This window comes from Cucurbita pepo, chromosome 12 (assembly GCF_057944985.1).
Source record: "Cucurbita pepo subsp. pepo isolate OVF chromosome 12, ASM5794498v1, whole genome shotgun sequence".
Classification (NCBI taxonomy): domain Eukaryota; kingdom Viridiplantae; phylum Streptophyta; class Magnoliopsida; order Cucurbitales; family Cucurbitaceae; genus Cucurbita; species Cucurbita pepo.
In genome coordinates, this window is record NC_141809.1 from 11,680,619 (window position 1) to 11,702,559 (window position 21,941).

Genomic DNA, 21,941 nt, shown 5'->3' on the forward strand with positions numbered 1-21,941 from the left:
TAAATATTTGGTTATAAATATGAATATTTAATTTCAAAAAATGCTTTTGTATTCTTCAATTGAATTAAAAAAAATAAAATAATAAAAATTTAAAATATTATTTAAAAGTATAGAATAAAATAAATAAAATAAAAAAAAAATAGATATGGAGACTGGAAATAAAAAGAAATAAGAGATAATTAAATTGTAAGCTGTAATATGCAAATGCCCAAAAATAAATTTGCGGATGCCAGCTGTCTTCCACTATAAGCAAAATAATATTATAATTAATATTATACAAATCTGTCGCCAATTCGACATTATATTTAATCATTAAATCTCATAATTTCTACTTCTAATTTTGTCTCCCCATTGTCAAAATTCATTTCATAATTTTACCGTTGGCCTTTTTTTTTTAATTTACAAATAAACTAAAATTTCTAGTAATTTGATTTAAAAAATTAATACGCGGATCAATTTTAATAATTTTATATTATATATAAATGTTTTATACTCATTAAAAAAATAAGGGTAAGAAATAGTTTTTTATAATAGAGTTAAAAAGAAAAAGAAAATCGTATTTATTATTGTCTTTGTGTTAGTGTCCACACCCTTATAAGGAATGCCCCTCTGAACCGATGTGAGACCTCACGATCCATTTTCTTGGAGGCCTAGCATCCTCGTTAGCACATAGACCCTAGGGATGATTCGTTCCCCTCTCCAACCAAAGTGAGACCTCATAATCCACCCCCTAAGGGGTAGCATTGCTAATACACTGTCTAATGTTTTAATGTCTGTCTCTAATACCATTTGTAACAACTTAAGCCCACCACTAACAAATATTGTCCATTTTAATTTTGTTACCGTCAGTTTTACCATTTTTAAAAAATTAATAAAATGTTTGAAACATGAAAACATACCGTTATTAAGGAAAAAATTGAGTAGTTATCAAATTTGGTTGGGAAAATGATTTGTTTGTTTGTTGTTTACTTACTCAAAGGACAAGGCAAGCTTCTTTGGGGGACAATGATTTATTGAATGTCGTGAATAATAAAATATTGATTCCATAAATTTCACAATTACACGCATTATATAAAAAATAATTAAAATCACAATTATTTTACATAAAGAGTTTTATATTTAATAATTATATATATTTCATTAGAGTTATCCGTTGAAATGTCGCTTGAATAAAGATCATAATAATTTTACGTGGATTAATAATTATATATATTCATCGATATTATTTTTATTTAATATGAAAAATAAAAGATCTACTTGATTTGACATTTTTATATTCGTGAGCGTTATAGTCAACTCTACCATTTTGACCTCTTTATTTTTCAAACGTCACTTGATTGGTCGTCCCTATTTTATTCAATTAAAAAAATGTAATAAATTTATTGTTAGACTATTATTTATAATTAACTTTATTAGATTTTTGTAGATCGAGGATCTAACACTACCCCGTGTTTGCTGTATTTAAAAAAGTATTACTCTAAAAAATAATAATAATAAAAGTCGAAGAGAGTATAGTTTACCAATGTATATCTGTTTGAAGTTCAAATCTCCGACAACTTTCAACTTAAAAATAATAATTATTATAATAATAATAATAATAATAATAATAATAAAATAATCACCTTTTGTCTTTTGTCAATGGCAAATAATTTATTCGAACCATAGTCCCTAATAAAAAATTAAGGTTAATTTCGCGCAATATCTGTCGTGGAGATACCCAGTCGCCGGAATCTCCTGATCGGAGAGGCACCGGCGGTTCTCTTAAAACCCCAAAACGGAGATTCTTTACCAATGTGGTGGCGATCGGCCTCTTTCATCCTCGATAAGCAGCGGAAGCCCTTTCTATCTCCCCACCCGCGCAACCATCTATGGCGGACGCATTCCAAAATCCCAACACTAAAATCTCTGCTTATTACCAAAGTAGGGCTGCCCACACGGCCGTCGTCACCGGTGATTGACTGGCCCAGGCTCAGGCCGCTGTCGGATTCCTAACCGATGACCAATCCTTGCCGGAAAATGATGTCAAGATTCTGAATCGGGTAAGCCGTTTAGTGTTACCGACGAGTTTAATAATGTCAGAATTTAGTGTAACTTATTACGAGTCTAAATTAGTTACGAAATATATGATAATCGTAATCATTTAATATTTGAAGAATATATTAATTAGAAAATATATGTTACATATTTGTAATTAGTATATTTTATTTTATTCTCAAGATTTAGTTAGTTTATATTTTTATTATTTGTAGGTATTAGTTGGTATCTTGTATCCTATTTAAACGTTCTGAATATCAATGAAGATTGAACATCCCAATTATATTTCTAATTCTTAAATGTGTATTCTTTGGTTGAGTAATAATATTTTCATATCTATTTACACATTTTAGTGGTAGATATTGCGTCAAATAACTGGAGGAAACAGCTGGATTTGGCTAGCTATTCGGGCTTTGGCGGCTGTAATAAGGTCTAGTCAGGCCACGACTATGATGGAGCTCGAAATTGAGCTAAAAAAGGCTTCGGACTCTCTGAAAGTGAGTCATTCTTAACTTCCATGCTTATGGTACTGCATTTTGAGCTTCTAGATGTTGTGGATTGTTGGGAGGGAGTCTACGTTGACTAATTGACGGGATAATATAAGTAAGAAATATATTTCCATTGGTAGGAGGCCTTATGGGGAAACCCAGAGCAGAACCATGAGAGCTTATGCTCAAAGTAACAATATTATACGATCGTGGAGATTCGTGATTCCTAACATGGTATAAAGCCATGCCCTTAACTTAGCTATGTCAATAGAATTCTGAAGTGTCGAACAAAGAAGTTATGAGCCTTGAAGGTGTAGTCAATAGTGACTCAAATGTCGAAACTTTGTTCGAGGACTCTAGAGAAGGAGTCGAGCCTCAGTTAAGGGGAGACTGTTTGAGGGCTCCATATGTCTTAGGGGAGACTCTACAGTGTTACTTTGTTCGAGGGAAGGATTATTGAGGATTGTTGGGAGAGAGTCCTACGTTGGCTAATTTAGGGAATGATCATGGGCGTATAAGTAAAGAATACATCTCCATTGGTATGAGGTCTTTTGGGGAAACACAAAGCAAAGCCACGAAAGCTAATGCTCAAAGTGGACAATATCATACCATTGTGGAGAGTCGTGATTTCTAACACGTTTGTGCCAGTCTTCTGTTTGTATCATCTTCTATGCCTTACTTGGTTTAGAAGTTGTGTCCGAGTGGATGCACGACCACGGGGCTCTCTTTAACTAAGTAGATGGATGCATTAGAATAATGAGGATTTCAAGTCTGCTAAATTTCGCTTGATTAATCTTTTGTCATCATTGAAGTTTCTATTACGAAGCCGGTGGACTTGGGTTGTTACAAATGGTAACAGAGCTAGACACTAGGCGGTGTGCTAGTGAGGACGCTGGGCCTCAAAGGGGGTGGATTGTGAGATCCCATGTTAGTTGAAGAGGGAAATGAAACATTCCTTATAAGGGTGTGAACCTAGCAGACGCGTTTTAAAACCGTGAGGCTGACAGTACTCGGTCTAGCTAACTAACTAAAGATGAAGTATTCTCCCTTTTACCCTTTCTCTAATACACGGCTGAACAGTATGATTGCCTTTCGGTGCAACATGAAAAACAATATTTTTTCTCTCTTGTCTAGTTTGTAACCGCCTAAACCAACTGCTAGCAGATATTGTCCACTTCAACCGGTACGAACCGCCGTTAGTTTCATATTTTTAAAACGCGTCTACTAGAGAGAGGTTTCCACACCCTTTCTTGTAAGGAATGTTCGTTCCCTCTCAATCGATGTGGGATTTGACAATCCACCCCCCTTGGGGGCCAGCGTCCTCGTTGGCACACCGCTCGGTATCTGGCTCTGATACTATTTGTAACAGCCCAAACCCACCGTTAGTAGATATTGTCCACTTTGGCCCATTATATACCGAGCCTCACGGTTCTAAAACGCGTCTACTAGGGAGAAGTTTCCACACCCTTTCTTGTAATGAATGTTTCGTTCCCCTCTCCAACCGATGTGGGATCTTACAATCCACCCCCCTAGGGGGTCAGCGTCCTCGCTGGCACAATGTCCAGCGTCGGCCTCTAATACCATTTGTAACAGTCCAAACCCACTGCTAGTAGATATTGTCAACTTTGGCCTATTACGTACTACCGTCAGTCTCACAGTTTTAAAACGTATCTACTAGTAAAAATTTTCCACACTCGGTTTTATTAGCTTTCATATTTGTTGAAATTCACTGCTAAAATATGCTGACAGGTTTGTGGTTATCCAATGAGCTAGCTAAACTTGATGTCCCTGTAAAGCTCCTAATTGACTCAGCAGTAGCATACACAATGGCCGATGGAGCAGTTGAAAGTGGAGGTATAATCAACATGATGGGCACATATCAAATTGCATTAGTGGCACATAGCACGAACAACAAGAGAATCCCACATTGGTTGGAGAGGAGAACGAAACACCATTTATAAGAACTAACGGTGGGTTTGGGCCGTTACAAATGATATTAGAGGCAGACACTGAACGGTGTGAATTGGACAATAATACCGGCTTATACATAAGAATTGGACATATATGCTTTCCAAAATAGAATAAATAGTGCATGTTATGTTCTACTGTAAAGTAGTTACAGTCCAGCTTCTCGATATCAGTTCATAAGAGTTTCTATCACCACTATATTGCCACCTATATATACGTAACAGCTCAAACCCATCGCTAGTAGATGTTGTCTTTTTTGAACTTTCCCTCGAAATTTTTAAAACACATATGCTAAGGAGATGTTTTCACACCCTTATAAAGAATGTTTCGTTCTCCTTCCCAACCGATGTGGAATCTCACAACATACATACATATGACATTATATATGTAAGTGTCTCACTCTCCAACTTGAATATAGCTCAACTAGTATATTCTCAACCCAATGGGTCACAAATTTAAATTCTCTTATCTACACATGTACGCATTTCCTAGTTTACATAGTCCTACTCATCTGACTTGATTTGTGCGTATTCTGTGATCAAGTGATTTACTTTCATTGACAAACTTGATGAGATTCGGATTCCCTCCCGCCCAAGCCCACCACTAGCAAATATTGCCTTTTTTGAGCTTCCCTTTTCGAGCTTCCTCTCAAAGTTTTTAAAACGCGTCTGCTAGGGAGAGGTTTCCACACCCTTATAAAGAATGTTTCGTTCTCCTCTCCAACCGACGTAGAACCTCACAACATACATATGACATTATATATGTCAAGTGTCTCACTCGCCAACTTGAGTGTAGCTCAATTGTTATATCTTCGACCCAATAGGTCATAAATTAGAATTCTCTTATCTACACATGTACGCATTTTCGGGTTTACATAGTCCTACTCATCTAACTTGATTTATGCAAATTCTATGATCGGACGATTTTCTTTCATTGACAAACTTGATTAGATTCGAATTCCCTTCAGTCCAAGCCCTATAACGGCCCAAGCCCACCGCTAGCAAATATTGCCTTCTTTAGGCTTTCCCTTTCAAGCTTCCCCTCAAAGTTTTTAAAACGCATCTACTAGGGAGAGGTTTCTACACCCTTATAAAGAATGTTTCGTTCTCTTCTCCCACCGACATAAAACCTCACAATATACATATGACATTATATATGTAAGTGTCTCACTTGCCAACTTGAGTATAGCTCAACTAGTATATCCTCGACCCAATGGGTCAAAATTAGAATTCTCTTATTTACCCATGCACGCATTTCCTAATTTACATAGTCCTACTCATCTGACTTAATTTGTGCGAATTCTATGATCAGGCGATTTGCTTTCATCGACAAACTTGATTAGATTCGAATTCCCTTCGGCTCAAGCCCTGTAATGGCCCAAGCTCACCGCTAGCAAATATTGCCTTCTTTGGGCTTTCCCTTTCAAGCTTCCCCTCAAAGTTTTTAAAACGCGTCTGGGAGAGGTTTCCACACCCTTATAAAGAATGTTTCGTTCTCCTCCCCAACTGACGCAAAACCTCACAACATACATATGACATTATATATGTCAAGTGTCTCACTCGCCAACTCGAGTATAGCTCAGCTGATATATCATCAATCCAACAGATCATAAATTTGAATTCTCTTATCTATAGTTCACATAGTCCTACTTGTCTGACTTAGATTTGTGCGAATTATGTGATCTGTCAGATTTTCTTTCATTGACAAACTTGATTAGATTCGGATTCCGTTCTGTCATCCGTCAAAATCATCGCAATTAAGCTAACAAAAGTGACAGATTAGATAGAAAGATAGAGAGAAACAGCAGTGGTACAATAGTTTTAGTATGGATAAGATAGATAAAGGTGGAGATTTATGAAGCTTTTTGAGTAGCAGTTTTAGAACAGCTTCTTAGTTTTAGACAGCAGTTTCTCCCTCAATTCCACAACATCAATCTCTCCGAAGTGGTTCTCAGGAATCCAGTTCCCACTCTTTGGATCTTTCATCCAAAATATGTTCTTCTGTTCAACTGCCTTGATATCATCCGAACCGCTCGTTTCCACACCTGCTATCACGTTCTTCACCGCCATCGGTGCAGTTGCTCGTGCTTTAAGTTGCTCGGATGCAACCGATGCGCTCAGTCGCCTGCTGTTGCGTTGCTAAATTAGACAAGAGCATGAAGAAAAAATGTAACAGTCAAGACTTTAAAACGCGTTTGCTAGGAAAAGGTTTTCACACTCTTATAAAGAGTGTTTCGTTCTCCTCCCCGGTAGGATATCACAATCCACCCCCTTTCTAAGGGAGTTTCGTTCTCCTCCCCAGTCGTATATCACAATCCACCCCCCCTTCAGAGCCCAGCGTCCTTGCTGACACTCGTTCCATTCTCCAATCGATGTGAGACTTCCACCAAATCCACCCCCCTTTGAGGCCCATCCTTACTGGCACACCGCCTCGTGTCTACCCCTTTTAGGAACAGCCTCCTCGCTGGCACATTGCTACATTGCTGGTGTCTGGCTTTGATACCATTTGGGCCCACCACTAGCAAATTCCTCTTTGGGCTTCCCCTCAAGACTTTAAAATGGTAGGGAAAGGTTTTCACACTCAAGGGTATTTCGTTCTCCTCCCCAATAGGATATCACAATCCACCCCCTCCAGGGCCCAGTGTCCTCGCTGGCACTCGTTCCATTCTCCAATCAATATGAGACTCCCACCAAATCCACCCCTTTCGGGGCCAGCGTTCTTACTAGCACACCACCCAATATCTAACTCTGATACCATTTGTAACAGTCCAGACCCACCACCAGCAAATATAGTCCTCCTTGGGCTTTTCCTTTTAGGCTTCCCCTCAAGACTTTAAAACGCGTCTACTATAGAAAGGTTTCCACACCCTTATACAGAGTGTTTGTTCTCCTCCCCAACCAACGTCGGATATTACAAAAAAAACATATAAAACCAGGCCGAGAAGAACGTACCTTATAAAGTAAACACCATTTCCAGTAAGCTTAGCCATGTCTCAAGTAAAGACCACTTCCTATATCAGGTTTTGAATGATATATATATATATAGATACACATAGAACATGAGAATAATATGTTGCAAATTGGAATTTTATTATGAACAGAAACCCCACATATAATTGTGTGATTGTATTATGTTATTGTGGATGCATAGAACTCTTTGGTGGATACATTCATTTTCTACCAAAAAAAAGTTAATAATTGTTATGTATATTTGAAAGAGACAAAGAGACAAGATTAATATTCTCTCAAACATTTCCAAAGATAAGTCAAAAAAGTGAAATTTGGAATGTATTCTTGGAAACTATGCTGTTGCTTATGTTTAAACATTTCCATTAGTGTATTCATTCTTATGATTAAATTATCATCTTGTTTATTTATTCTCAATTCAAGTGACTTATAATAAGAGCAACAAAATGTGATTTTTTGGAAAATAAAAAATTTGAGTCGGTTCGTGTGAGATCTCATATCGATTAGAGAGGGGAATGAGTGTCAGCGAAGACGCTGAGCCCTGAATGGGGGTGGATTGTGAGATCCGACATCGGTTGGGGAGGAGAATGAAATATTATTTATAAAGGTGTAGAAACCTCTCTCTAGCACTTAAGGGTAAGCACAGAAGTGAAAGTACAAAGAGGGGAGAGTGGAAGAGGGGAACCTTGAGTGGAAGCACAGGAGGGAAAACCCAAAGAGAACAATATCTGCTAACGATGGACTTAGGCTGTTATAGTTCGCATAGAAGAAGAGGGGACAAAGAGGGGAACCTTAAGTAGAAGCACCAGAGGGAAAACCCAGAGAGAACAATATCTGCTAACGATGGACTTAGACTGTTATAGTTCGCATAGAAGAAGAGGGGACAAAAAGGGGAACCTTAAGCAGAAGCACAAGAGGGAAAACCCAGAGACAACAATATCTGCTAAGGATGGACTTAGACTGTTATAGTTCGTGGACCTAAAACAATGGTTACAATCCAACCCAACTCTACTTTTAATATTACTGTAAATATTAGTAATGTGTTATGACTTGTGAAAATTTTATATTTGAGACTTATGAGATTTTAGTTATTACTGTCGAACAAATATGATTTTTTTAAATAATTAAATAAAACAAGAATAATTCAACAACCCAACAGAACCCGAAAATAGGGAGTTGAGTTGTGAACTTTATTCGAGTTGCTCAGATCACCCGTTTCAAATTAGGCTAAAAAAATTATCCAATCCAACATGTCTACCCAATATAGTCTCTATTGACAACGAATATATATATATTCTTTTTTGTCGTGGTAAAGAATCTTAAAATTAAAAAAAAAATATATTTTAAAATTTAAAAGATTCTAAACCACCATGATCGATCAAAATATACTTTGGAGAGCAATAAATTTGATTCTCGTCTTTATAATGAAATTTGCTTTCTTATTTATTAAGATTCGTTACGATTGAGACTGAGCAAGAAGGGAATAAGGTAACATAAGTTTGAAGACAAATTTATCGAGCAAAATAATTTAAAAGATTTCATCAACTTTTTATTCTCAATAAATAATATTTATTGTTTGTCGTATTTAATTTAAAAAGATAAACTTTTATAATTATAGAAAGTTTTAAAAAAAGGTTTTCTTTTTATTATCTAAAAAAAAAAATAAAAAGATTAACTAGTGTTAATATTTAAATAAAATTAAAAATTATTAAATAATTTGATAAACATATATATAAAAAAATCTAATTATAATTTAAATAGGAAAGTCTTTAATTTAACAGGTCCGATTTTATAAATCATTCTCAGGTTGACATTTTGTTCGTTGAGTCAACTACGACCCAACACTATTTTTAAATTTATCATGAAAATTAAAATATTTGACGTTGGTAACCAATATTAGTGTTGTATTGTGACTTGTGAATGTTCGATATTTGAAATTTTTATTGTAAATAAGTAAGATTTTTTTAAATAATAAAAAAATAATCCGATAATCCAACCCGAAAATAGAGAGTTGGGTTGAGTTAGATGTGAATTCTATTTAAGTTGCTCGGGTTACCAACCTGAAATTTCAAATTGGTCCAAAAGATTTTTTCAACTCAATCCGACTTATGCACACCTCTATTTAGTTTTATCGAACCTAATAAATTAATTTAAAGATATGTCAAAATATAAAATTTTAAGATAGATAATTAATATGTTAATCATTTCACTAAACTTGATTTGACCTTAATTAAAGAATAATAAACACGTTTACTTCACTTTGCCTTTAATTAATTCATTGATTCTGATTATACAAGTTAATTAATTCATTAATTCATTGATTAATTCATTGATTATAATATAAAATTCAAAACAACTTTCTTTCAAAATCAATAAATGCATATATATATATATATATATTTCTATTATTTTTATTTAATTTTATAATAATAATTTATTTTTTTTTAATTTGGACAAATTTTAAAAAATAAATTTTAAGTGTTTCTAAAATATATATTAAAATTAAGTAATTAAATTTTCATCGAATAACGTCCAACAATGAATAAATAAATATTTTACAAATTAACATCTCACTTTTATTAAAAATAAAAATTTGAATAAACAGAACAAAATAACCTAAACGAACTCAACTCAACAAATTGAGGGTCTGGGTCGAGTTTATAATTTAATAATAATTATTTAGGTTAAAATATAATGACACAAGTTCATCCTTAGCAAATATTGTCCGCTTTGGCCCGTTACATATTACCACCTCAATTAAGAAAACAGACAATATAAACTAACAGTGGGTTTGATCTATTACAAGAAAACAGACAATATAAACTAACAGTGGGTTTGATCTATTACAAAATAGTATCAAACCAGACATTGGGCAGTATGCGAGCAAGGACACTGTGCTCACAAGGACGGTGGATTGTAAGATCCCACCTCAATTGGGAATGGAAACGAAACAATACTTACAAGAGTATGAAAACCTCTCCCTAAAAAACCACTAGAACAATTGAATCTGTGAATGCACCATAAACATCTCAATTGGGAAAGCAGACCATATAAACTAATAGTGGGCTTTATCTATTACAAATAGTATCAAACCAGACATTGTACGGTATGCGAGTAAGGACATTTTTGCTCCCAAGGACAGTGGATTGTGAGATCTCACCTCAATTGTGGATAGGAACGAAACAATACTTATAAGGGTCTAGAAACCACCCGAACAATTGAATCTCTGAATACACCATAAACACCTCAATGGGAAAGCAGACCATATAACTAATAGTGGGTTCGATCTATTACAAATAGTATCAAACCAGACATTGGACGGTATGCGAGTAAAGACACTGTGCTCCCAAGGACGGTGGATTGTGAGATCCCACCTCGATTGGGAATAGGAACGAAACAATACTTATAAGGGTATAGAAACCACCCGAACAATTGAATCTCTGAATACACCATAAACACCTCAATGGGAAAGCAGACCATATAACTAATGGTGGGCTCGATCTATTACAATTAGTATCAAACCAGACAGTGGACGGTATGCGAGTAAAGACACTGTGCTCCCAAGGACGGTGGATTGTGAGATCCCACCTCAATTGGGAATAGGAACGAAACAATACTTATAAGGGTATAGAAACCACTGGAACAATTGAATCATTGAATCAGACAAGTATGAATACAGCCAAGAAAGAAAATTAAAATTTTAGAAGGTGAAAGCAACAGAGCAGACATAAGAACAGTACATTTTCTGGGGCAACCTGCGTCTAAATAAACAACTTTTTAACCTTAAAAAAATCAATGTCCTTGTCTCATTTTCCACGTTTCCATTTTCTCACCTTTTCCTTTGTGGATATCATTTTTATATATAAATCTGTCGTATCCAATTCCCTCACACTCTCATCATCTTCCCCTTCCCAAATTCAACACCCCCTTCACGATGAAGCACAGGAATCCAACCAATTTGAAGGCTGTCGGGTTAGGAATCCTTGTTCATCGATCCCCAGAACCAAATCTAGTGGTTAAACAATCCAGAAAGCTTGTTTTTTCACTCACTTCATCTTCTAATAACCCATCTTTTCTCAAATCATGTGTTCTTTGCAACAAGAATCTGGACCCCCATGATGATATTTACATGTACAGGTACTCAATTTTTGCTAAATTCATTAGCTGTTCATCATGGTTTATGAAATAGATCGGGAGTTCTTGTGTTTGGTGATCAAATCATGGAATTTGGTCATGAATTTTGCCGTTTTGTTGTTCGGTTTGTTTGATGATGTTTGGTCGTGTGAAACAGGGGAGATCAAGGTTACTGTAGTGTGAAGTGTCGGAACCAGCAGATCGAAATGGATGAAAAGAAGGAATTAGAAGCTTCTACAAGGAAAATGGTGGAAGCTTACAGGCAATGTCAGAGAAATGAAGGAAGTGAAACTCGCCGTCTCTTGGAGGATCTCCGGCGGCCACATCACCGGCTTCCATATCTCCGGCGACCTGTTGTTTCGTAGTCTCCTCTGTTTTGAATCTAATGAAAATGGCAAAATTGTAATTAAAATGGATGGAAGTAATAGAAGCCCTAAAGAGTGTTTTTGTTTAAGTTCTTGTCCATGGGTTTCTTTGTGTGTGTGTGTGTGTGTGGGGTAATGATGTAAGGCTGAAATGAAACATGTTAGGGATAATGTACTAACGTTATCTTCAAACTATCTGTCGGTGTATTATTGAGGGGTTGGGAGATCTTACATCGGTTGGAGAAAGGAACGAACGTTTTTTTTGTAAGAATTTGAAAATTGTGAGGCTGACGGTGATACGTAACGGGTTAAATTGGACAATATCTACTAGCGGTGGGCTTGAACTGTATAGTATTAGAGCTAGGTTCTGGGTGGTGTGCTAGCGAGGGCGATGGCTCTTAAAGGGATGGATTGTGAGATCCTACATTGGTTGGAGAGAGAAACGGAAATATTATTTATAAGGGTATGGAAATCTTTCCTTAGTAGACGTGTTTTAAACCTGTGAAGCTGACAGCGATACGTAACGGGTCAAAGCGGACAGTCTCTGTTAGCGGTGGGCTTGGATTGTTTACAAATGGTATTGGAGCTAGGTTCTGGGTTGCATGTTAGCGAGGACGCTGGCCTCTAAGGGAGTGGATTGTGAGATCCCACGTCGGTTGGAGAGGAGAACGAAACTCGCTAGTAGACTCGTTCTAAAATCATGAGGTTGATGGCAATACTTAACGGATTAAAACGGACAATATAATTGAATTGTAAAAACTAAGCTAGATATCACAATTCTCTAGCTTCAAGAAGCTTAAATATGAAAAATAATCTAAACTCGACCGTTAGTCTATGTTGTCCACTTTAGCTCGTTACATAGTCATCAGCCTCATGGTTTTAAAACGCGTTCTTTAGGAAGAGGTTTCCACACTTTTATAAGGAATGTTCGTTCCACTCTCCAAATGACGTGGGATCTCACAATCCATCTTCTTCGGGGGCTAGCGTCCTCGCTGGCACACAGCTTGGCGTCTGACTCTGATACAATTTGTTATGGTCTAAGCCCACCAATAGCACATATTGTCTTCTTTGAACTTTTCCAAGAGAGCTTTCCTTCGAGGTTTTAAATTTTCGGTCGGGACGCAAGTATTACAAGGTCGTGAGTGATATGGAAGAGGTATATGGAGAGGAGAAGAAGTTGAGATCTCAATACATGCTTAAACCTTCTTGAATGATATCCATTCCAAATTGCAAGACTTCAATAACCCTCTCTGGATTTCCTCATCTGTTCATCATTTCTACAGAATTTTCTCTCCCTGAAGTGGTTCGTATATCAATAACATGTTCGAAGAAGTGTTTCTAAGTGCAAAATTTGTTTAAGCACTTGAAAAATCGTCTTAAATATGTTCAAACTCAAAGTAGTTCATCTTAGCCTGCAAATTTTCTGCAAATCGTGAAGAAATTTGGCGAGAAAACAACCTGGAAACAAGAACAACATCAGAAAAGAAGAACACATATTAAAAACGAAGAGATCTAGATCTAGATCTCTTCGTTTCGTTGGTTTTTTTAGGGTAATGGATATTCATCCATGGATTGAGTATCTTGAAGCAAGAAAACGGTACCAGGTTCATAAATTCCAGCCCTCGTGGGTTCGACCGTACCATTGGTTCGCTCAAAATTCTTTTGGAAAAGTAAAGAAATCAGTTACTTGTTGTAATCAAGGTAAGGTACTTTTGAAATACACTACGGTCTTATCCTTTATTTAAATTTATTTTTTGTTTATAGGGTTTTGGAATTAGCTCTCTTACTTTATCAATCAGTTCATCAAAGGGCCTTAAATTAATCCCTCAAAATTTCGCGTTTATTTGGTGTGTTTGACCTCAACTTGGAAATGATGGAATTGGATGTATTTATCAAATTTTTTTTTTTTTTTTTTAACAATAATTCTGAGACTGTGAGCGTTTTTGAATTTGTGTTTTCCGTGAAATATAATAGAGAGAGAGAGAGAGAGAGAGAGAGAGAGAGAGAAAGAGAGAGAAATATGCTTTTTAGTTTCTAATTATTTTTGGATTGTAAAATTTTTAAAGATATGAATTTAAGGGCGTAAAGGATTCTCCATCTTGGTGGACTCGAATGTTGATCTTTAAAGCTACGGACTACTTAGGGTTTTCGATTTTCCTGATTTTTTCCATTCCTTGGGCGATCTTCCTTCCTTCACTCGGTGAGTTCGTCTAATTTCATCTTCTGCTTTGCTTACTATCTTCCTTAATTTCATCTTCGAAGATTTTCATATTCTCTTCTCAATTTGAACTCTATGAAGGTTGAATTCCGAGGCCTCTTGTCGCATTCGGAAGAAAACTGGTTTTTCTGTAATCTGTTCTTCTTTTCTTTCACAACGACTAAGTTTTCTCTGGTTTTCAATTGAATTCTGAGCAGATTCTCTGTTCATATTTGTGAAGTTCTTATAGCTAATCCAGAGCTAGCAGTTCTTCATATCTATCGAAGTTCATTTACTTTCAGTCAACTCTTTGGGAGTTTAAATTATGAGTTGATGCTGGAGGCGAGGATTTTAAAGTCTCCTGTGAAAAGCTGGAGAGAGTACATTACTAGAGAGGGTTCATTGCTCTTATATAACTCCAATGGTGTTTCATTCTCAAGTTCCTTCAAGATATACTTGTAGGCTTCTTGCAATCCCCTGTGGGAGTGTTCCTGAAGATAGATTTCAGAAGGATAATCCAGAGGATGAGCAGAGATATCCCTTTCCACAATTAAATTCTTCTGGGCGTTTGGAGGTTCGAATTTTGTTGATGAGTGTTTGCTTGTATGCTCCTGCAACTACCCTGTTGTAATTATCTTTGTCACATATATTTGCAGGTCCAGGTTTTGCACAATCCTAGTAAAGATGAGTTTTGTAGGACTATTGAATCGTATAGACCGAACATTGTTTACTTACAAGGGGAACGACTCGAGAATGATGAAGTTGGTTCTTTAGTATGGGACGGTGTTGATTTGTTCACCGTAGAAGCGATTAGTGGGCTCTTTAGTTCTCCGTTGCCCACCACTGTATGTTCTACATCCTTTTTGAATTTTCAGTTTCGTATTTTCTTGTATCATTTTGTAATCGAGCCCCTGCAAAAGGAAAAAGTAAACAGAAACAAATAAGAACTTCTATATTATATGATTACAGTGAACTAATGTTGTTTTAATTGGACACTGGGAAAACGTTAGCCAGTCTAGTTATCCTATCAGCTTACGTATATTTTGGATGTTGAATTTAGTGTGGCGTTTGAAATTCCACTAAGCTTGTTAATAAATTTTATGGTTTGTTGAAACAAGCCTGCTTCTGATAACCATCGCTACCTCTTATGTCCGTTACGTTTCACTCCAATTTTTACTAACGACCTTGGTGTGGATCTTCAGGTATATTTGGAAATAGCCAATGGAGATGAAGTAGCTGATGCACTTCATTCCAAGGTGAATTTCATTTAGTTCCATATTTACCTTCTGTGTTTACTGCCATTTCTGATGTGCTTGTATGAAGTGTGAGCTATTTTCATAAACCAAGAGAATGGAACAAGATATTTTGGTTAACTGGTTGCTTACTTGTTATCAGGGTATTCCTTATGTCATATACTGGAGAAGCACATTTTCTTGTTATGCAGCATGCCATTTCCGTAATGCATTTCTTTCGGTTCTTCAGAGGTACTCCATTAGTATGACAATGCAGATTAATCGGTGCTATGTATAGATGGAAAGTAAAGGATAATTGAAGGATAACTATTTTTCAATGTGAATTGCAGTTCATCTGCTCATACATGGGACGCATTTCAACTTGCACATGCTTCATTTAGGATGTATTGCTTGGGAAACAGCCTTGTTCTTCATAACAGTAGTCATAATGACGTTAGTGAAGATCTAGGACCACATCTTCTAGGAGAACGTTTGAGAATAAACGTTGAACCCCTTGAGAAAGAGGCAGCTGATGATGAAGAAAGTTCATCGGAAGTTCCTTCTGTTAGCATACTTGATCATGATGTTGAAATGAGATTTCTCATATGTGGTGAACCAAGGTCATTGGTAAGTAGGAATGGACACGAATGTGCAAAATTCGTACCCTTCCAGTATCCTATATGGCATGACTTGTAGTTTTGTTTTCCTCTTTCTAGGATGCTTACGTATTAGGAGCTCTGGAGGATGGTCTTAACGCTCTCTTGGACATTGAAGTAAGTAGGGAAAATGCTTTATTGCTAGAACCTCTGTTTCGAATAGACAATCTAGCTTCTTGATTTGGTTATGTCCTGTTAATAGGGGAAAGTGTTTTCTTCTTACTTCTTTTTCTAATACCTATTTTTGTGTTTTAGATTCGGGGGAGCAAACTTCACGGCAAGTTCAGGTGTGTTGGTTTTTGAAGTCACTTCCTGATTTATTTCAAGGTTTCTGGATTGCATCACCTGCCTAATGCATTTGAGGAGTTCTACTTTATTATTTTTTTCTATGTTGCTGGTGTTTTTATGGATTTAGTCACTGCAAAAATTTTCTGACCTCTAGATGGAGTTGTAGACTCCACATTTTATAATGGCTGTCAATTGTATTAATTCATCTGATGTGCACAGTGCCCCTCCTCCACCTCTCCAGGCAGGAATGCACTCTAATGGTGTTGTGACCATGCGCTGTGACATATCAACATGCAGTTTTGCCCACATCTCACTATTGGTATCGGGTAGTGCACAAGCTTGTTTTGATGATCAGGTAATGTAGGAGCTCTCTGGTTAGGTTTTCATCTTATTTTGCAGCTGTCAGATCTTATACAACTTCTTACTTGTTTGTATTCAGCTATTTGAAAATTATATAAAGAATGAGATTATAGACAGAAGCGAACCAGTACAGACACTAATAGATGGTGATGGAAGCAAACACTCGCGTGAGCCACGGAAATCTGCTTCAGTTGCTTGTGGGGCAACAGTTTTCGAAGTTAGCATGAAGGTTCCTTCGTGGGCATCTCAGGTTGTCCGATCACTTCTCTTCATCTTGTTTTATGAGATTGTATCCGTTGGAATCTGATTCTATATTCTGGTTTAGCATTCGTATGTTCTTGAATCAGAATGGCTGTCTTCTATCTAGCCTGAAATGCTGTGCACTGATTTCGGTGAATTTGTTTCTCCTGGCCTGGTTCTTGATTACGGAATCTAAAGAATATTAATGCTTGCTGATATTTATATATTTCCAGTGTTAGGGAATCAGAACTAAAAATCTATGAAGCAATATCTTGTATTCGTCTAGTGATGATTGATGATTACTAGCTCTTATAATGAGTATGTGCTTGTCCGCGGCTGTTTTGCAGATTTTGAGGCAGTTAGCCCCTGATGTTTCTTATCGAAGTTTAGTTTTACTTGGCATTGCCGGCATTCAGGGTTTGTCTGTAGCTTCTTTTGAGAAGGACGATGCTGAACGCCTCCTTTTCTTCGGTTCAAGGAAGCAAAGAGATTTATTTCTAAACAATTTAACCGATAGCACACCTCCAAGCTGGTTGAAACCACCTGCACCTAGAAAGAGATTGAGAAATGTGAAAGACATAAGCCTTGGTTCTCATGATGTTATTCAACATCTTAAGGTTTCGTCTGGTAGCAGAATAGACGGCGAGAACATGGAAATAGGATCGAGGAATGGTTTCAGCACTCCCATGTTTCCACTCCCCAGAAGGAGAGGAATGAAAATTGCCGCAATGAGGCCCATTCCTCACGTTAATCGCCATAAAATGATATCTTTTCGTGGAATAGCTGAGACAGGTGGGCACAATGGAGGCCTGTTTAAAGCTAGTGTTTCTTCTAGTAATTCAGCGAAGCATGTTACTGTAGGTTCAGCTTCAGTTTTGCAACAAAAAATGTTCTCAAGTGCATCTCAATATAAACAAATTATTCCCATGAATCCACTACCTTTGAAGAAGCATGGTTGTGGCAGAAGCCCTATACAGGCTTGCTTTGAGGTAGTCGCATCTCTTTGGAACGCTCCTAGAAAATATGTGCTTAAAGAATATAATGTTCAGGAAGTCAACTTTAGAGTCGTTGCTAATCCTCAGGTGTTCGACCTGAATATTTAGATTGATTTTGACTTAATTTTTCTTGAGCTAATTTTTTTTCTTGCTCTCACGTAGGAGGAATTTTTGAAGGATTTGCTGCAGTTTCTTGCTCTTCGAGGTCATAATCGACTTATTCCTCCTGGTGGGCTTGCTGAGTTTCCAGATGCAATACTCAATGGAAAGCGTCTCGACCTTTACAACCTGTACAAGGAGGTAAGCTCCTTTCTCCATTAGAATCATGGATATTGAGTGTACTGTGTTCTGATACTGATTGGACTATTCCCGAACGGATGCTGCTGATCAGGTGGTTTCAAGAGGTGGCTTTCGTGTTGGAAATGGTATTAACTGGAAAGGACAGATCTTCTCAAAGATGCGCAATTACACCATGACCAATAGAATGACTGTATGGCTCTCATGTCTAATAACACAATTCTTATCCTGATTATCATTTGGTTTGTCGTAACTGTTTATTCTTGAATATCTAAAATGATTTATATGCATAACAAGTAATGGAAATGTTGTTCTTGATTTTCATAAGGAGATTTAGAGTAGATTTCTGGGTGTGATAGACAATAAGAACTAATTCTCTGGCAGGGTGTTGGAAACACGCTTAAAAGACATTATGAAACTTATCTTCTCGAGTATGAATTGGCGCATGAAGATGTAGATGGTGAATGTTGCCTGTTGTGTCACAGGTTTGTACACTTTCATTCCACTCTCTTCTGAAAATATTTCCTTCAATGCACTCTTAGGAGGCAACATTCTTGTTTGATTCCACGTCGGTGGGAGAGGGGAACGAAGCATTCCTTATAAGTGCGTGGAAACCTCTCTCTAATAGATGTGTTTTAAAACCTTGAGAGGAAGCCCAGAAGGAAAAACCCAAAGAGGACAATATCTGTAGCGGTGGGCTTGGACTTGGGCTTGGGCTATCACAAATGGTATCAAAGCCAGTTACTGGGCGATGTGCCAATGAGGATACTATAGTTAGGTTGTGGCACTGGGCCTCCAAGGGGCGTGGATTGTGAGATCCCACATCAGTTGGAGAGGGGAACGAAGCATTCCTTATAAGGGTGTGGAAACCTCTCCCTAATGGACGTGTTTTAAAACCTTGAGGAGAAGCCTAGAAGGGAAAGCTCAAAGAGGGACAATATTTGTTAGTAGTGGGGTTGGGCTGTTAGAAATGATATCAGAGTCGGTTACCGGGTGGTGTGTCAGCAAAGACGTTAGGCTCTCAAGGGGGGGTGGATTGTGAGATCTCACATCAGTTGGAGAGGGGAACAAAGCATTCCATATAAGGGTGTGGAAACTTCTCCCTAACAGACGCGTTTTAAAATCTCGAGTGGAAGCCCAGAAGGGAAAGTCCAAAGAGGAAAATATATGTTGGCGATGAGCTCGCGCTCATAAGCCATCTTTCTCTTTCCTTAATGTTAAACTAGATAAACTTCATATTGTTCCCTTACACTGAAGTTTTGGATCGATTTAACAGTAGTGCAGCGGGGGACTGGGTGAACTGTGGCATTTGTGGCGAGTGGGCTCACTTTGGTTGCGACCGAAGGCAGGGTCTCGGCGCATTTAAGGTATCTTCCCCATCCTACTACATCATCCCACTGATACACAAACTGTGTGAAAAGATTAGAACAAGGAAAAATTCCATTGCACATACAAACCTCTATCTCATAATGATGCATTGTGCATGATTTTCGCAGGATTATGCAAAAACTGATGGATTAGAATACATATGTCCACACTGTAGTGTTGCTAATTACAAGAAGAAGAAAGTTGGTAATGGGTTGTCTCCAGGCTTATCCTCAAGACCAATATGAAAGATGATTTGATTTTGAGGTCAAATTTATCTCTGCAAACCTATAAGAGATCCGAACCGTTGCGGCCGTACATATAAAGCTCAACGCCTTAACTACATGTATCACTGTGCTATTAACCTAAATCTACAAGTATATATATATATATATATAACGTATCCAGGAAACCAGAGAAAAATTAAGTAGAAAACTATTGATTTTTTCTGTATTGTAGGGTGGGGTTGAGTAATACTTGGATAATGCCTTAGGAAATAGAAGGGGAATGATTACTACAGTTCTCCAACTTAGTTGAGGGCTAACTTAGATCTTATGTAGAAAGAGGATGAATTGGATGATCCACTTGAAGTTACATGTAAGCTACCGATTTTTCCCCTTTTGACAATCAACGTGTATGCTTACAAGGTGAAGGTTTTATGATAAATCAAATGGATTGAATGACAGCACTTCTTATTTAGTTTATACTCTTTTTGACAATATTGCACCTCAATAAGGGGCTGGTTGGGATGTCGAGTTGGATTATGAGATCTGAAGTTAATAAGTTAGTGGAGTCGTTTGTTTGGGGTACGAAGTTCTGAAGTCCGAGTGTAGAAAGTATGTGTTTAAGGTGTTCAGTTATGATTCTGACTTTTTTATAAGTTTGTAAGTCAAAGATGGTGGATAATGCATGTTGCATAAGTCCGGATGTAGATTAGAATTTACAAGTAGTTAATTGCTTATTAGGAACAGAAAAAATGAAAAAGATGACTCGACAGGAAAGAAGATGGGGAGAACACATAGTCGAGGCGAGTATGCAAGGGTGTAGGAGGACCCATCTTTAGAAGCCCTACTTCAAGAGCTATCAGTAAATGCGAACCCAAACTCGGCCGTAGGAGTTTCCCCACCGGGACCACTTGGTGCAATCTATGATGCTTCAAGAGCATCTAATATGGTCTCGATGATGGGAGTGATGCAATCCTTGACACATACATTTTGAGAGGAAGCAAAAAGGGAAAGTCTAAAGAGAACAATATCATTAGCGGTGAACTTGAACCATGAATGTGAATGTCCCACACACGAGGCAAGAACGGAGAAGTTGACCCCAGCAAACAAGCAACAGTGGAAGGCTTGATGGATGCATTAAAGGCCTCTCCATCTCTCCTCTCCTGTTGGGCATTTATAAACTTATAAACTAACACTAAGAGGCCCCATCCCCTCCCTTCTCTAACACTTCATTACCAACACTAATTATGACAATGCCACTGACTGCCCTTTCTTTACTCTTTTTTTTTTCCTTAGGCAATGTGACTTTATCTTAAAATAGGTTTTTTTTTTTTTTTTTTTTTTTTTTCTTCTTCGAGGGATTCGAACATTCCGCTGCAAAGATGAGTATATTTTAATTTATGTGGAGCATGCTTCTAACAGCCGAAGAGCCGCTACTAGATATTGTCCACTTTTGCTCATTACATATAACCATCAGCCTCACAGTTTTAAAATACTGTCTGTTAAGGAAAAATCTTCACGGCTAGCAAATATTGTTCGTTTTTGCCTGTTACGTATCACCATCAACCTCACAATTTTAAAATATTGTCTATTAGGGAGAAACTCTCCACTACTAACAGATATTGTTCGCTTTTGCCTGTTATGTATTGTCATGAGCCTCACAGTTTTAAAACACTATATGTTAGGGAGAAACTCCCACCGCTAACAAATATTGTCCGCTTTTACCTGTGACGTATTGTCATCAACCTCACAGTTTTAAAATATGTATGTTAGGGAAAAGTTTCCACACTCTTGTACCGACGTGGGACCTCACTATACTCATGTTGGCATTTTTTTCAAGCAAACATCTTTTTATAGATTTATTCTTATCGTTTGATGTGTAATTGTTCAAAACGATCTATTCTACCTTTTTAAATCATGGATATTAAATTATAATTTTTCCCAAATTAAATATATTACTTGAAATGAATGGTAAAATAATGAGGGTAAATTAAATATATTACTTGAAATGAATGGTAAAATAGATATGTAAAAATATTGGTGTCTTTTCTTAATCTCTTCCTTTCACTTCATGCTTTTAACCAAATCTTTACTTATTACCTAATTTTAAACTTTATTGCTACAAAGTGGAT

At 37.1% G+C, this 21,941-nt stretch overlaps 2 protein-coding genes across 5 annotated transcripts; both read left to right on the forward strand.

Annotated features, from left to right (window-relative positions):
- Positions 1 to 11,303: 11,303 nt before the first annotated feature.
- LOC111807399 (FCS-Like Zinc finger 17) lies at positions 11,304 to 12,044 on the forward strand (the record flags this gene model as incomplete). The annotated part of the gene is made up of 2 exons (XM_023693110.2): positions 11,304 to 11,593; positions 11,748 to 12,044. Coding segments are annotated over 2 exons (498 nt in total), but the record flags the coding sequence as incomplete, so codon positions are not given.
- A 1,099-nt stretch (positions 12,045 to 13,143) lies between these two features.
- LOC111806920 (AT-rich interactive domain-containing protein 4) lies at positions 13,144 to 20,289 on the forward strand. 4 transcript variants are annotated; one of them, XM_023692446.2, is made up of 17 exons: positions 13,144 to 13,656; positions 14,022 to 14,155; positions 14,255 to 14,726; positions 14,809 to 14,997; positions 15,355 to 15,408; positions 15,548 to 15,636; positions 15,735 to 16,011; positions 16,101 to 16,157; positions 16,296 to 16,327; positions 16,548 to 16,683; positions 16,768 to 16,938; positions 17,276 to 17,917; positions 18,086 to 18,223; positions 18,315 to 18,413; positions 18,605 to 18,705; positions 19,497 to 19,587; positions 19,717 to 20,289. In XM_023692446.2, exons 3-17 carry the CDS (start codon positions 14,574 to 14,576, stop codon positions 19,831 to 19,833), a joined length of 2,346 nt encoding a protein of 781 aa, XP_023548214.2. In that variant the 5' UTR covers positions 13,144 to 13,656; positions 14,022 to 14,155; positions 14,255 to 14,573; the 3' UTR covers positions 19,834 to 20,289. The 4 variants fall into 4 exon arrangements, with proteins under 4 accessions (XP_023548214.2, XP_023548215.2, XP_086985103.1 ...); XM_023692447.2 differs by having other exon boundaries at positions 14,035 to 14,155; XM_087128977.1 differs by lacking the exon at positions 13,144 to 13,656 and having other exon boundaries at positions 13,931 to 14,155.
- The last annotated feature ends 1,652 nt before the right edge of the window (positions 20,290 to 21,941 follow it).

What these genes read in the sequence shown, in the direction of transcription:
- LOC111806920 (XM_023692446.2), top strand. Translation starts at nt 14,574, where the DNA reads ATGGTGTTTCATTCTCAAGTTCCTTCAAGATATACTTGTAGGCTTCTT. An exon ending in TTTCTTTCGGTTCTTCAGAG is followed by an intron (nt 15,637 to 15,734) that starts GTACTCCATTAG and finishes TGTGAATTGCAG; the next exon opens with TTCATCTGCTCATACATGGG. An exon ending in CTATACAGGCTTGCTTTGAG is followed by an intron (nt 17,918 to 18,085) that starts GTAGTCGCATCT and finishes GCTCTCACGTAG; the next exon opens with GAGGAATTTTTGAAGGATTT.